Below are 15,440 nucleotides of genomic sequence, written 5' to 3' on the forward strand. Positions count from 1 at the left end.
AGGTCTCAGACCCCCTAACCCAAAGCCCTGGAGAGCTTGGAGATTCCAGGCTCCTCCCCTGCATCCACCTCCCCGAGAAAAGCAAAGGATGTACTTCCAGACACTAGAAAACAACTCACCTGGGCCATCCCCAGGGAAGAGCCCGCCTTACTGCTTCTAACTCTTCACTCAAGGATTGGGTGAGCACCTATTATGTGCAGAGGTTACTCCATCCACCCCAGAAAGGTGCGAAAGGAATAGAAGAAAGAGATTTACTGCAGTAAAGTTGGGAACCCATGGCAATGTCAAATATGCTCTCCAGCTCCAGGTCCCTGAGCCCCAACCCCCCAAGGCCTTGACCAGGGACTTCAATGGTCCTTTGGCTTCCTAGATCTGGTACCTAGCACTGTCACTTCCCCCAGACATAGGCCCAAATCAGGGGGAATTTTTCAAGAAAAACGGCAGACTGACTGGTCATTCCCACTTCTCACAAAATCAATCCAACAAACAGGAAAGAAACCCAAGGGAAGAGCACAGAAGCAGAGTTCCCATGTGTGCACAAACACACCTGCAAACACAAATAAGCACATGCACACACGCTGTGGACTCACAAACAGCCAAGTGTGCATCTAATTACAGACATGAACACCCAGTTGCATAATGCTCACACATGCAGGAATACACAAAACCCCGTGGGGTACTCAGATGCACCAATATCTATCTACACGTGATCACATATACACATGAGGTTTTCAGGACACCTACGTATCTGGCCACACGAGTACAGGTACATACATACATACTACAGAAGACGGGGAAAACGGAGAGAACAGAATTTACCATTCAAAAAAATTCCTGGAGCAAAGGGAGATAAGAAGGGATCTCCTCTTCCTCCCCCTAGTGCCTGAATGGCGGGGTCCAGTGGCTACCCAAGAAGGCTAGGCACCAGGGTCTGGGGCAAGTGTCCAGACATTTCCCTCTATGAAGTCCGGGGGTCCTGGGGGTCCGGGGGGCGTGTGTCTGCGCCCCTCTCGGTCAGAAAGCAAGCCAGGCTTTGTTGGGATTGTGAAAGGGACCCTGCTTAGGCTTTGGGTTAGGGGCGAGTCAGGCCTGTGCCCACGTCGGAGGTCGCGGCGCAGAGCGATCCGGCAGCTGACCGAGGGGCTGCTGCTCTGCATAGCTTCCCAGCATCCGGGCCTCCTCTCCCGGTTTTACGGAGCCAGGAGCTCCGAACCCCGCGAGGCTCATGTGCCGCCCTCGACCAGCCGTTTCGTCAACGAAATCACTTCTCCAAACGAAGAGCGGGAAGTCCAGGCAGCCCCGAGGCGCCCCTCGCTCAGGAGGGGAGGCAGCCCCTCACCGCTGCCCCGCCCTGGGAAGGCCTTCTGCTTCTAGAGGAGAAAACCTCCAGCAAAACTCGCATCAGAAAAAAAGAGACAGAGAAAGGAAAGAAGTAAGCTGGAGCGAGGAGCAGGTTGAACCAGAGCAGGCTGCAGCCGGGCTGGTCCTGGCTCTGCGCGGGAGGCAGCCCCAAGAGCCCGGCAGTGTGTCCGAAGTCAGGACTGGGGGGTTCCGGCCTTTGGGCTCCTTTCAAGGCAATCGGAGACCAAGAGTGTCCCTCCAGACCCTCCAAACCCGGACCATCCCCGGGTCTGGGTCGCCCCAATCACCGCGCCCCCCTGGCACCCCGTATTCATTGTGTGGTGATGGATCTTAAGGCTCAGCCGAGCCGCCGCGGCTCCCAGCCCGGTGAGCGCGCGCTGTGCGCCGGGCCGCCGTGTGTCTGCGCCCTCGCCCTTCCCCAGCCCGCAAAGAGGAGGGCCGCCAGCCGCTCGTGAGCACAGTGTACACTTTATTTCAGACTACAGGTTTCTGAACATAATAAAATCTTTGGCTTGTAGCGGCGGTTCAGTCTCGCAGTCTGTGGGGTCGTATTTCTCAACAAGTCTCCGGAAAACGAAAGGGGTGGGGGGCAGGACAGACAGACCGACAGAGGGGGCCGGGAGAAGGGCAGACACGCGAGGAAGCACACTCTCACGCACACAAAGAAAAGTCCCAAAGAAACGAGGGCCAGCGATGCGGGGCGGGAGGCACCGGAGAAGCAGTAACATTCAAAAGAAAACGAAACTGGGCCGGGGGCAGCGAGGCGGAGGCGGGGGATAAAATAATTATAATAATTATAATAATTATAACAATAATAATAAAGGAGATTAATAAAAAGTCCAGCAAATAGAGATCGCTACACATAATTCTTTTCCTTACCTGAAATTAAATATATACAAGGTCGTAAGCGGTTTGGCTAGATAGAGCTTTAAGGAGTTCGCAGTTTCGTCCCTTATACTGTGAAGAGAGAACTGATCTGATTTTTCGATAGCACCTGTCCGAGTCTTTCTCCCTTTGAAAAAATGTCTCGTTCCAACGCGACTCTCCGTCCTGGGGACTCCTTTCTCTCTCTTTTCTCTGTTGTTCCCTTCCTCCTCCTTTGCGCTGATTATTTCTCCCCGGGCGTGGGGTCGGCAAGGCGGCGGTGGCGGTACCAGGAGGGGGCGCGGGCGCGGCGGCCGGACCGCGCGGCCCCTGCCGGCGGCGGCTACTCGCTCTCGTCTTTGTCCTGGACCGTAGTGGTTGAGTGGTTGTATAGTCCCTGCGCCATGAGGTGCAGCGCCAGGCCGTTCTTGATGCCCGTGGCTTTCTTGATCTTGGCGCGCTTGTTCTGGAACCAGATCTTGATCTGGGACTCGTTGAGGCTGAGCTCCTGGGCCAGGGTCTGCCGCCGCTGCTCGGTGATGTAGCGGTTCGCCTGGAACTCCGCCTTGAGTCTCTGCAGCTGCTCGGCCGTGAACGCCGTCCGCGGCCGCTTGTCCTCCTTCTCGTTCTTCTTCTTCTTTAGCTTTCTGGTGCGCGGACCTGCAGCGGCAGAGAGGGACGGGTGGTAGGTGGGGACGGAGGGCAGAGGGGAGGGGGAAGAGGGCAGAGGAAGCCGTGAGAATTGCGGAGCCCAGCGGGGATCGCGCCCCGCGCTTCCTGGGCGCTAGCCGAGGCCCCGTTGCCGCCGCCCCCCACCTATCACCCTCGCCCGCTAGCCCCTAGATCAATCGGCTGGCTACTGGGGTCGCTGGGTTCCCCGCTGGGATGCCCGAGGGTCACGGAGGCAAGTTGGCCGAAGTTGTGTGTGCACCCACACCCCAGTTCAGCACAGGAGAGCCGTGTGATAGGCTTAAATCACAGAGTCCAAGATGGAGAGATATTTGGAGCTCCATGCGGCTCAACCCAGAGCTGGAGATCGGGGGCCTGCTGTCTTCACAGTCCCGGAATAAAAAGAGGCTCAACACTGTAGTAGTAAAGACACTAGGACGGGACTGCCCTGGGGAAATCGCCAACCTGAAAGCCAATCGTCTCCCCCTCCTCAAGAAGCGCACCTACACCCACACACCTACAACAAGACCCCATCTGCTTGTAGCTATTGACTCCAGAAAACAAGGGGATAAGGAGGGCGCTGTGAGAGACCTGTCTAGCTCCTAAGTATTCAGCATCTGCTCTCTCGACCTGTTCTTCTGTCCCTGTGGCCTAAAAACGAAGCCCTTTTATAGGGTCCCAGGAAGACGCTGACCACCCGTTTCCCTGAAAAGGGAGAAAAGGCCTTCACCCGGTTGTATGCCTTACCCACGTGCCCTGGCCCCTGAGTTCTCTGTTTTGTCCCTTGGATGGTGCCAGTAAGAAAGAGAGGGCCCTCCCCACTCCTGCACCCAGCAGCACAGGCACGGCTCCCTCACTTCTCTTTTGGACACAGAAGCTGCAATTGCAAGCCAGAGCTGCTTTCCCTGCCCACCTATTTGCAAGGTTATTTATCCACGAGCAAAACAGGGGCAGAGGGACACAGAGAGTGGGGCAATCCCGACAAAAATCGGTGCTTTGCCTCTAAGATGGGTATAGGAAGAGGCCACAGGAAACCTTCCTAGGAAAGTGAAGTGTCCCTCAGAACCTAGTCTGCGAAGAGGGCTGCTATGGAGCCCAGCCCTGAAGAGAAAAGGGAAAAGACAGGAGGCTGACTCTAAAGCCTGCACCTCTGCCCATCAGCCTGCACACCCAAGTCTCCTGGAGTTTCCTTGCCGGGCCCTGTCATGGTTATGGGAGCTTCCTGAGTCAGGGCTGTTAACCTATAAAACTGTCTGGGAGAAGCATCTTCCCCGGCATCTCCAAACCTAGCAACAGAGGGGCAAACTGGGCAGCTGGCTTCTGGGGCAGACCAGCGCTGGGGTCACCAGCTGTCCTGTGACTAAAGAGTCCAGGCCTGGCCGCCCCGCAAGTCCGGGCTGGGGTTCGTCTCCCTGAACTGCTCATGCAGGAGAAGGAGCCAGCACCCGGCCTCCCCAGGCTCGTAAGAAGAAAGCAGCCAAGAACAAAGACAAGGCCCACTCCTGAGCCCGGTGCAGAAAGCACTGGGAGGCGGGGTGGGACGGGAGGAAGGCCTTGGTTTAGCGTAGTCATTAGCCTAGCGAGCAGAGATGGCCCAGGAAATGTGTACATCCTCAGAAAGACCCTGCTTACGCGTTGTGCGTCCCGGACGTGGTTAGAGTGTTGTTGTTGTTGGGGTGTGTGTGTGTGTGTGTGTGTGTGTGTGCGCGCGCGCGCGCGCGCGCAGAGGGAGGAACACTTGTAATAAAATCGTAGCCTCCTGGCCAGCCCGAGCCTCACGGCCTGACAGCTCAATCACTCTATCCATCAGGCGAGTCAATCAAAGCAGCTTTTCGGAGGTTCAGGGAGCCCGTGTCAATAACGGGGCTCGAGATGGCGGGGGCTGATAGCGCGCATCGATCCGCGCCCAGCCGGCAGCGGTGCGGAGGCGGAGACCAGCCAGAGTAGAGCGGCGCACCGCTACGCCGTACCCTGCCTCCTGCCAGACCCAGGTGGCCGGAACCCCAATCGGAGGCCAAGAACCCCTGCCGCCCTCCTCGTGGCTCCCACCGGTCTCCCGGGAGCTGCAGTCCGGGGAGGCGGGCAGGCCGCAGCCTCCTCTCCCGGGGCCTAGCGGCTGTCCCACAGTAGGTCTCAGATTGGGGTTCTCGAAGCGCAAGGAGTATGTGGGTAAAGGGCCGAAGGAAAATCGAGAAAAACGGGCCTATGGCTGACAGAAATCTGCTATCTGGCAGACGTGCGAAAGGAAGGAGTGAAAGAAGGAAGGGGCAGGGCCGGGAGGATGTGCGAGGCGTGCTTCGGAGAATCTGGGGCGGAGGGGTCTCTCATGCCCTCGGCCCAGCTTTCTGACCTGAGCCTGACCTGTCTTCTCTCCCACTGTCTGTCTGTCAGCTCTAGAAAACCAGGGGCCAGGGGCTCTCGGCACCCACCGTTTCAGCAACTGCCCTTCCCTGAATTCCACCCACCCGGGTCAGACTCTCTTGGCTACCCGGCCTGGGGAAGAGGGACAGCGATCTGACGCGTTTCTCTCTCTTCCTGTGTCTCCTTAAATCTATCTCTATGCAAGTGAGCTCTCCGCAGAAAATATCGATGTGGTGTTTGTGTCTGTAAGAACACGAAGTGAAGATTATTACTCTAATGACAGCTTTGTTAGATTTCGGCCTCCGCAGGACGAGGCTGGCGGGATTTCAGACCCAGATTTCTAGGCCCACCTTCTCGCTGATTCTAAAAACCCCTTTCCCTGGACGGAAAAGCAATGATTGCTTGTGTCTTTCCTAAGAATAATAAAGGTAAAACACAAATAAGGCCGGAAGGGCTCGGAGTTCAACACCGAAGGATCGAGCTTCCCGTGCCCTGAGCTGTAGCCTCCCGGGAGGTGGCCGCAGAATCCAGGAGCGCAAAACTGGGTGCAATGCTCGACTGTGACTGGGACCGAGGTCAAGGAGGAGGAAGCAGGCGTGAGAGAAGAGAACGCCCGAGATCCGGCATGCTCTCCCCAACCCGGAGGCTAAGAGTTCTAGGGGTGGCGTCCGCGGAGCCGAAAGGCACGGCGCAGCCTGGGACTGGGTACTCACCGGAGGACGGACGATCCGAGTAGCGCGTGCAGTAGACCCAGGCGGGCCACACGAGGGGCTGCTGCGAGTCAGTTTTGACTACGGGCCCGCCGTTGGCTGAGCCCATTAGCAGGATGGCCGGGTTGCTGTGCTCCGGGTACTTAGCACCCTGCGCTCCCGGGCTCCCCACGCCGCCTCCACTGCCACCGCCGCTGTCCGAAGGTTTGGCCGCTGCTGCTGCTGCTGCCGCTGCCACGGCCGCCGCCGCCGCCGCCGCCGCCGCCGCCGCCGCCGCCGCCGGGTTCCCAGCTTTGGACGCACCCGCTCCGCCGGCGGTGGCTGGCGGGGAACCGTCGGGTGGGCCACAGTTCGCGTCCGGGGCGCACAGGAGTGAGGCGGCGCCTGGCGCCCTCGTGCCCAGCGGGTGGACAGGGTCTCTACCTGCGCCGGTCTGGCCTCTGTCACGCTCGACCCGACCTCCTCCTGCGCCTCCTCCGGCCGCCGCCGCCGCCGCCACCAGGAGCTGCGGTGGCGGCTGCTCCTTTTTGCAGCCGAAGTCCGGCCTCAGGATGTTGTCGATGAAAAAGTTGGTGGTGCGGTGCAGCTGGGCCGCGGGCTGCGGCTGGTGAGCAGGCGCCGCGAGATGCTGCTGCTGCTGCGGCGGCGGCGGCGGCGGCGGCGGGGGCGGGGGGTGCGGGGGGAGATGCGGGTGGTGGGCCAGGGGCGGCAGGCAGGGCGCCGCGGGCGGCGAGGGGGGCGCGGGCTGCGGAGACACCGGCACGCTGTCTCCATCGCTGCCGCTGCTGCCGCTGGCGCCGGGGCTGAGGCTCAGGCTGAGGCTGCCGGGGGCCGCCGCCGCCGCCACTGCCGCCGCCGCGCCGAGGCCCGAGTCGCGCTGACTTTTAGGTTCCGGCTGCTGTTCTTCCATGCTCGGCCGCCCCGCCGCCTCGGCCGCCGCGCCGGCCCCCGCCCCCCCCGCCTCGCTCCCCACCCCACTTTGCCAGCGGCCCGTGGGGGTGCGCGGAGGAAGGAGGCCGGCGAAGCCCCAGCGAAGGCACGGGGCGGGTGCAGAAAGAAAAGCCCAGGCGCCTGGCCTGGATCGCTCGCTCTTATCGAGCAGATCTCGCTGTCTCTCCCTCTAATTTGTAGACATCCAGATATGGAGACACTTGGCTATTTCTTTTTTCTTTCTGCAACCAGATTCAATGATTTGTTTTAAATGGGGAGTAAGCTACGGCCAAAAAGAGACGAAAAAATATTTTTAAAGGAAAGGAAAAAGAAAGCAATAAAAAAGAAAAAAATCTCCAAGATTTTTTTTTCTTAAAGATAAAAAATAGTCTTTAAAGTCTAGCCATCTTCCTAGGCAGTACTGAGGGGTTTGACTTCCCCGAGTGTCACGCTCAGCTGTGCCCAGAGCGCGAGGCTGGCAGCGCCTTTAATCGCCTTTGCTTTTTTTGCAGGGAGAGCGCGTCTCCGCCAGCGCCGGGGCTGCCTCTTTTTTTTTTTTTTTTTTTTTCAAATCTCTGACAGCTCGGATCTTTGCTCAAACTCTCTCGCTTAAAAAAAAATCACCCAGGCACACTTTTTGCCTTCAAACCGGAAGCACGTGAGTCAGGGCCGCACGTGTGCGGGGCCAATGGCGAGCCAGGACTCGCGCTGACACCCGGGCCTCGGCCCAATAGGCGCGCGCGGGACTTTGCGGATAAATAATCCGGGGGCGGCGGCCGCTGGTGGACAGGGGGCGCCGCGGCGCTGGCCCCGCGTGTCCGGCCCGCCCTCCCCAACCCGCACCCGAGCCCCTCCCCCTCTTTCAGGCCAGGACCGAGGAACGGGCAAAATAGACCAAGGAGTGTTGGATTTCGGGGTGTAGGCAAATAGGGAAGCAACTCCATAAACAACTTGTTGGAGAAATGCAGGATTACGGGTGCGTGCGCGCCGGGCGCAGGGTCAGGAGACAGGGGAATCGGCTCTTTTGGCAACCCCCCTGCCTAAGAAGCAGACTTTTATTTTATTGCTCTGGCTTTTTCTTGCTGTTATTAAGGGTGAAAGGTTGCTGTCTCTGTCGGGGTGTGCCTGTATGGTGTATGTGTGTGTGTGTGTGTGTGTGTGTGTGTGTGTGTGTGTGTGTAGTGGAGGGGGAGGGGTGAGACGAGGAGGGTCGGAGATGTGAAACAGACCTAGATTTGGTTACTTTCAGAGGAGCAGTTTATTTTTAACAAATAGCAAACCCCGAGGCCAGCTGCGCCTAGCTAGCACCGTCTGTTTGAAGGTCTGTAGTGTATGCTGGCCGGCTGCACTGCGTGTCCTTCCCGGGATATCCGTACCCATGCCTTTCCCTGGCGGGACCTTCGACAACCCCCAAGAGCTGTCCTGCCGCCGTAAAGCCAGGCCCAGAGGGCGCGAGAGAGCCCGAGCGCCAGTCCTTCCCTGGCCGCTGGAGTCGAAGCTGTCCCATCGGCCCCTAGGCCAAGCAAGTCAGGGTGCGGATACCCGCGAGGCCCCGGCTTTTGGCTCAGGGCAACCTCCGTGTTAGATTTCCCTGCAAAGTGAAATCAAGCAAGTAAAAGTACTGCACCCCAGGTATTTGCCCTAGCCTGCTGGACAGCGAGTTTCCCCCGGTGGCCCAGATTTTCCTAGGATTGCTCCCGACTCCGTGGAGGCCTCTCGTTCTAGCCCAGAATATCCTTCCCAGGCTTTGGGGGGAACTGCAGGGGCTCCCGCCGCTCCCACGCTCACAGCTATTCATCTCCAGTCGCTGGGCTCTTTTTCGCTGTTTCCTGGTCGAGGCACCCCAAAAGTTTTCCCACTGCGAGGGACAGGGTAGGGGAAAGTGAGGCATTGGACATCTGCGGGGTTTGTCTGACGAGCCTTTTTGGAGGGCCAGGATCCGACCGTGTGCTGAAGCCTTCGGTTCGAGAGTAGCTGGAAAAACTCCAGCAACTGAGGCCTCCGCGGGTATGTTGTCTCGGAGCTCCAGCGAGCCTCTCGCTCTGACCACCATCCTTAACTGGGACAGCGGAGTAAGGATCTCTTTGGGGATGTTGTCTAGCGGAAACATGCAAAATAATCCCCTGTACCCAGAAAAGTCACAGAGGGTTAGGAAGAAAATAAAACGAAAAATCACAATCAGCCGAACCACCGCCCTAGCCGAAGTTTCTCAAAGGGGCTGGTGGAGAGCGGGAGTTCGTATAGCAGGCTGCATCTTCGGGTCAGCCGAGGGTCTTCCGAAACTCGGGCTCTCAGAGTTCCCAGTTGGACCTTCTCGGCGGCTCGGGGGCAGCGAGAACCACTTTCCGAAACGCTGCGCTAAAGCAGGCCCGACGTGATCTACACAAACCTCCCAAGTCGGCCCCCAACTGCACCTCCCGGGTCCTCCTCAGTTCTACACCCAAGGGCGCCCCGAAATCTCCCGGTGCCTCCACCCTTTCTCCCCGAAATGGAGGTGGGATTTTATTTATATTTAAGTTCGCAAAATTGAAATCTTTATCCCGCAAGCGAGCGTGGGTACTTAATTAAATTCTAATTAGGACACTATCAATATCCTATTTAGCCGCGTAGCTTTTGTGCGCTGCGGTCCCTTTCAGCGCCGTAAATAGGGTCTCGACGCCTTATCTCGCCTGCAGGAGACGCCTCGAGAAGGGCTGCGGAAGATAATTTATAGGTTTTAATTACTCTTCATTCCGCCTGATCAGCTTGGCGTTCATCACAGGCCTGTGAATAAAACCCTGGTCAAAAGCTCTGTCACATCGCGCTGGCAAGACGCTTAATCAAAGTGAGCGGCCCCGCGCGCCGCGCGGCCCGGCTCCTCCACGTAATTTCCAGCCAGCTGATAAAGCCAGCTGAATAATGCGGCGGCCCTTTGGAGACACCATTTACAGAAATGACTTTATTGACGGCTTAACGTCGGTAATTCATTTTACCTTTCATGTAGTGGAGCCCGGATTTGTTACAGTAATGGGATGATAAATGCACCCGCAGCCCGCGAGCTCCGGCTGGATTAGGCGGCGCTCTGCGCGCTGGCTCGCCCCCCACCCCAGTCCTCCCCCAGGCCAGGCCTTCTCCGGATGCTCGGCACCCAGAGCTGCCTGCTCTCCGTGACCCCTATCCGAGCCCACGCCTTCCTCTACCTCCTGAAAATGGACATATTATTGGGAACTCGGTGTTAGCGGTTTGGTGTCCTGGCAAGCCTGACAGTAAGGTGTCAGAGTGAGCAAATGTTGACCCAGGTGGGTGTGTGAGGGTCCAGAGGACTCACAGTGAGCCCAGGACTGTGCCTGTGGGTGAGGAAATACGGGCAGGGTGAGTTGTGTGTACAAGCATGTGGGTAAAGGGGTTAGGTGTGTGTGGAGCAATGTGTGTGCGCATGTGAGTACACTTTTGTGGCAGTCCTTTTTGGGGTACTGGTTTGTGCCTTTGAGAATTAAGGAATGTCTTCCAACTTGATAGAGTCCAGGTAGGGAGGTGGGCTGGCAGGAAGCAGGTTGGGGAAATTTACGCAAATGGAATGGAGCCCTTTTCTCCAAATGCCCTCTGCTCCTGGGCCAAAGATATGGAAGTCTGGAGACACACGGTGCCCATTTCCATTACCTGAAGTTCTGAGCTGTGCAGCTCTGCTGGGGTAAGATGGCCCACAGGAGGCCACTGACCTAGTTATACCTCTGCAATAAATTGACTGTCCCCAAGTTCCACTTCCATACCCAGCCCACATAAAAGTGGAGAATGACGAGAAATAAAAGAACTTTAAATGCCAAAGGGGGGATTTCTTTCCCTACTTCAATGAAGGAAGAAGGGAGCCCAAAGAGGCTTTCAATAGCGGAGGGTGGGGTAAGAAAGACAGGGGGACTCCCCAAAATTCCTGCCTCCCTCCCACTCCCAGACTTCCTCTATTGCAGCTAACCAGGGCCTTCCACTGAGCAAAAGGCACCTGGCCAAACCGAGGCGGCAGTATTTGTGTGTCTGCGGGATGCTAGAGAAGTATGGGGGTCAAAATGATGAGGGGGTGGTGATGAATGCTTCTAACAGTGAAGGCTGAGATACTGTTCCTTTGTTTCCCAATCTTGCAAAAACTACTTATGGATATGGAGAGTGGCCCTTGGCTGTGAAGGGTAGGAGCCTGTATTCGTGTCTATTTGATTGTATATGTGAGAACCAAAGAGAGAGAAATGAGTCCATGAAAGCATTGTTTGTGTGTCTGTGTGTTTGTGTGCATGGCTGGAGGCTCGTGTATGTACACATCAGTGTGTACCCCCGAGTCTGCGCCACCAGTTGGGCATGGAGAAGTGTTTCCTGAGGGTTTTGGTGTATGCTCTTCAGGAAAGAGAAGTCTCCCTCCATCTCACGTTTCCACAGAACTTTGGATTTCATTTAGGCAGAGACAAATGTCACGGTCCTGCCTGCTTCCACCTCTCTTCTGTGGATGGGTGTGAGGAGAATTGTGAAAGAAAACCTCGCAGCCTGGCCAGGCGTGCGTGCGTTGGGCTGAGAGTGCGAGCGTGTTGCATGCACATGGTGGTAATCGCATTTCGAGTGTAGATCAGATGGCGGTGGGGCCTCGTGGCGCGGGACATGAATGAGTTGTCGCAACACAATAGCGGGCAGCCTTCCTACGGGGACTGGGTGACCAGCGGTTTTGTTGGGAGTGAATGCGAGGAGATTTCTGCTACAAGTGCCGCGGTATTATTATGAGCCGGAAGGTCAGACTATACATCGCAGGTCCCCAAAGCCTATAGACCTTGGGAAATGTAGGGCCTCGAGCCACGTCATTGTACCTGACAGTCCTTTCAATAGACTAATTCAATTAGCGCTTGGGGGTTTGGTCTTCATTTGGAGGCGATAATAACGTGGAGGTGGGTGGGTGCAGGGGGATTCCTTGGGTATTGGTTCTGCCGGAAGCTTGGAGTGGAACTGGGGGAGGCAGGGGAAGGGATAAAGCTGAGGTGGGTGGGGCAGTGCGTGGGAGGCAAACCCTAGAAATAAAATGTTCTGTTGACTCTAGAAATTGGGGCGCCTGCTTTATTTGTAGATAACCTAGAAGATTAGGGTTGGGGGTGAGGCAGGGAGAATTTCTTTTTTTTTTTCTGTGTGCAAGAAGTACAGCCATCAATGTCCAGGTTCCTAGAAAGCCCCCCAAAAGCTTCCTGTGGGAGGTTGTCACCTTTGGGGATTTCAATATTTGGATTTATGCCCCTACCATCCTGCCTCCCCTCAGGGTTTTCTCCCTTTTATCCGAGGGAGGGGCAGTTCACAACACGGATTTTTTTGTTCTAGAATCAGTTTTTGTTCTGGGGTGCTTTTTCCCCTTTAAAGCCGGACAACAGAGAAAATTAAGCCCTTTCTCCGCTTGACTATGGGAAATGGGGGAAACATCTCAGTGACTCCCGAAAATTGAGCACGGGGTCGGCTCCTGACATCCCGGACACCAGGGCGCAGACACCAGACCCAGCGCTGCCGGCGGGTTGCCTCGTCGGCTTAGGGCTGGTCGGGCTCGGATTCACCTTCTCCTCGGTATCCCCAAACCGCCCTAAAGCTGCACCACGCAGCCAGCCAGGGCCCCCGGAGCCGGGAATTTTAGAGCTCATGGCTCCGGAAAGCAAGGCGACTACATACACTCCTCTCTATATTTTTCACTTTAATCAAACATCCTGCTTTTCTCCTTACATTGAATTCCACCCAAACCCCAGAATCGAAACCCTAATGTTCGCACCCTGCCCCGCCTAAAAAAGAAAAACTCGGAGTAAATTCAGCTGCTACGCTCGAATTTTCTTCTCTCCTTTATTTTGCTTTTCGCCTTCTCTCACTCCCTCCTCCTTCCCAGAAGGTTCCCAGAGCCTGGCGATCCCCAGGCCTAGGGGGCCCCCTGCCCACCCAGGTCCCCACCTGTCCGAGTGGCGGCTCCTGCCTCGATCCGGCTCGGCGCGGGTCAGGGTCCACACCGCCTGGCCTCGGGAGTGTGCACGCCGGTGGGTACCGCTGTGAGAGGGAGCGAGGAGGCACCAGCGTGGCTTCCGGGTTCTGCTGCCCCCCCCTCGGCTGAGTCCGTGCTCCCCGGGAGGTCCAGACCCAACTCCAAATGTGTGGTCAAAAATATAACTCAAGAAGAGAAGAAAACACCCACGATATCCAAGTCCTTCGCATAGAAGTGCCCCTGTGGTTCCAAAACCGTGTTCTCTGGCTCACCCCAGAGTTAGCAGTCATCCTTCTTCCCTCGACTCCTATAGGGGTGAGAGCTGGTCCCAGGGCTCTTCTCCCACTGACCCGGGAAGAGGAAGCAGAAGTCCGCGCACCCGGCTCTCGGCGCTCCGGCTCCCGGCCGGCGCCTTCCCGCCGCCCTCCCCGCTGGCCCCGGGGCACGAGCCAGGCCGCGCCCCCCTTTCGTTCTCCGGGGTGCAGCCTCCCGACCCCCTCCCCGGGGAGGGTGCGGGGAGGACTCCGGGTTCCCACCGAGATCGGCGCTGCGGGGAACTGGTGGGGAGGTGAGGGAGGGAAAAGTTTGGTCTGGAAGTGGGGCGGGTGGGGAAGGGAAGTCTGGCGCGCCTGGGAGAGGAGAGGGAAAGAGGGGCGAGCACCCGCGTGCCTCCCCCCAGCCCCCGGCCCCACCTCCGAGCTCAGACTGGATCGCGTGCGGGTGAGGTCGGCGGTGGGGGGGAGGGGTCACTGCAGTGTCGAGGCCTTCTCCGGCCACCTTCTCTGTCCCCGGGCTCCTGCAGAAACCGGAGTTGGGGCCGACCGTGCGGCCCGGGCGCCTGTGTGTTTGTATGTGACTGTGTGTGTGAGAGGCCCCAGATGGGTGCGTGTGTACGTGTGTGCCAGTGGGCACGAAACGGTTGTGTGCATTTTTCGTGTTCCTCTAACCCTTGCGTGGTTGCGCTGTGTCCGTGTGTACAAGTGTGTGTGCATAGGCTCTGCGCCGGTGGCTGTGCTTGTGCGTGGCCATGTGTACAGTCTCGGTGTGTGCGTTTGTGTGCCAGCCGGGAACCTGAGAGCAACTCCCTCCGACCGAGGCTCTGCAAGCGAGGTGTGTGAAAGAGCAACGATCAGAGGGCTCTGACCCCAAATCTTCCCTACCACCACTCCCCCGCCCCCATCATTGAATTATGCAAAGGCAGAAGGAAGTAGTTGTTTAAATCCTGATTAAAATAGCCACTAGTTTTCTGTTCCCCACCAAAACCCACCTGTGCAATCCCTAAGCCCTAAGGCCCCACTGGGGGAAGAGCGGGCAACACGTGGCAAGGTCAACATCAAAGGGACCTCGGGGAGATAACAGTCCCAAAGCCCACTCCACAGATGAGGCAACTGAGGCCCAGAGCGGGAAAGGGACTAAGTCAGGGTCCCACAGAGGCCGTCAGGAACCTTGGACATCTGAGTTTTGTCCCGCGGCCTAAGTGCCAGATGAGAGCGTGGTCTCCTTCCCGCGCCTGCCAACCCCATTCCATTCTCCTCCAAGTAAGGTGTATTCTCTCCCCAATCTGTCTGTGAGGTAGAAGAGGCAGCATCTCTTGGCGCTGGGAATGCAGTGGGAGGCGAGGGGGAAACACAATCCCTCCCTTCGTCGGTCCCACTGGAGGGCGTTACTGTTCCTGCTCCCACGGGGGGGGGGGGGTGAGGCGGGGCGGGGTCTAGCTGCTTCCTCTCCAACCCCCCCCTCGCCTTCAGAACTTTCCAGGCGTGAATGGTGCTGTTAGGGGTGGGAGGTCAGTGAGAGGAAGGCTAGCCTCACGGGTAGTGGGCGGGGGGAGGGATGGAATACAGACCCCAGAGCCATTCCGGGCACGTCCCTCCCCTCCCGCACCAAGGACGCCCGCCCCAAAATTGTTATGCAAAGGAGTCAAGTCTGTGATCTTCTGGCGATCAAAGCGGCAAAACCAAATATTAGAAGAGAAGTCAATAATGGATGAGCAGATTAAGAAACCCATCTCGAGGACAATTATCGTCGCAATTGAAAAAGCTTCCCTCCTCCCCCCCTGCCCCAATATTAAAAGAAAAAAATAAAAAGTAGGCGGAAGAATGGGGCCTGGGGATAGTGGCAGAGGAGGGCAGCCGCCGAGCGTGCGTGAACGAGCGGGTGCGTGGAGGCGCTCGTTGAGGGGAGATAACGCCCCCTACACCCCACCAGGGGGTGACCCTATTGGGTCCCGGTGCTTTCTCTGGCCAAGTGCGCAGAGCCTTACCCTCTGCCCTCAAAGGTCTTTGACCTCTTAAAAGAGAGCGTGAGGCCACTCTGAGCCGAAGTGCTAGAATCAGAGTTTCTAGGGTCTTTCTTTTCAGACCCTCCGGCACCCAGCCTGAGTCCCCCGGCTGCACCCCCTTTCTGTCCGTTTTCTTTCGGGAGAGGGACCCTAGGCAGATGGGTAGGGCAGGGAGCCGGGTCTTACGGGCGCGGGCGGATTCCCGGCCGGTTTTCCTGTGGGGAACGCGCCACCTATCGGTGCTATCGGAGAACTGCATCCGTGTGGTGCTCCCGGGCCCGCGAGGCTGTCTGGGGGAGGTTGGATT

General features: G+C 57.6%; 1 protein-coding gene across 1 annotated transcript; it reads right to left on the reverse strand.

Annotated features, from left to right (window-relative positions):
- Nucleotides 1-1,916: 1,916 nt before the first annotated feature.
- On the reverse strand, nt 1,917-6,876 carry EN1 (engrailed homeobox 1). Its single transcript, XM_032638143.1, has 2 exons — nt 5,970-6,876; nt 1,917-2,886 (listed from the first exon to the last, which is right to left on the reverse strand). The coding sequence occupies exons 1-2, from the start codon at nt 6,874-6,876 to the stop codon at nt 2,570-2,572; spliced, it is 1,224 nt and encodes a 407-aa protein (XP_032494034.1). The 3' UTR covers nt 1,917-2,569.
- Between the last annotated feature and the right edge of the window lie 8,564 nt (nt 6,877-15,440).

Source organism: Phocoena sinus, chromosome 7, assembly GCF_008692025.1.
Source record: "Phocoena sinus isolate mPhoSin1 chromosome 7, mPhoSin1.pri, whole genome shotgun sequence".
Lineage (NCBI taxonomy): Eukaryota > Metazoa > Chordata > Mammalia > Artiodactyla > Phocoenidae > Phocoena > Phocoena sinus.

Coding starts and splice junctions, on each gene's coding strand:
- EN1 (XM_032638143.1), bottom strand. CDS start 6,876: ATGGAAGAACAGCAGCCGGAACCTAAAAGTCAGCGCGACTCGGGCCTC. Junction 2,887..5,969: donor CTCGGATCGTCCGTCCTCCG/GTGAGTACCCAG, acceptor CTGCCGCTGCAG/GTCCGCGCACCAGAAAGCTA.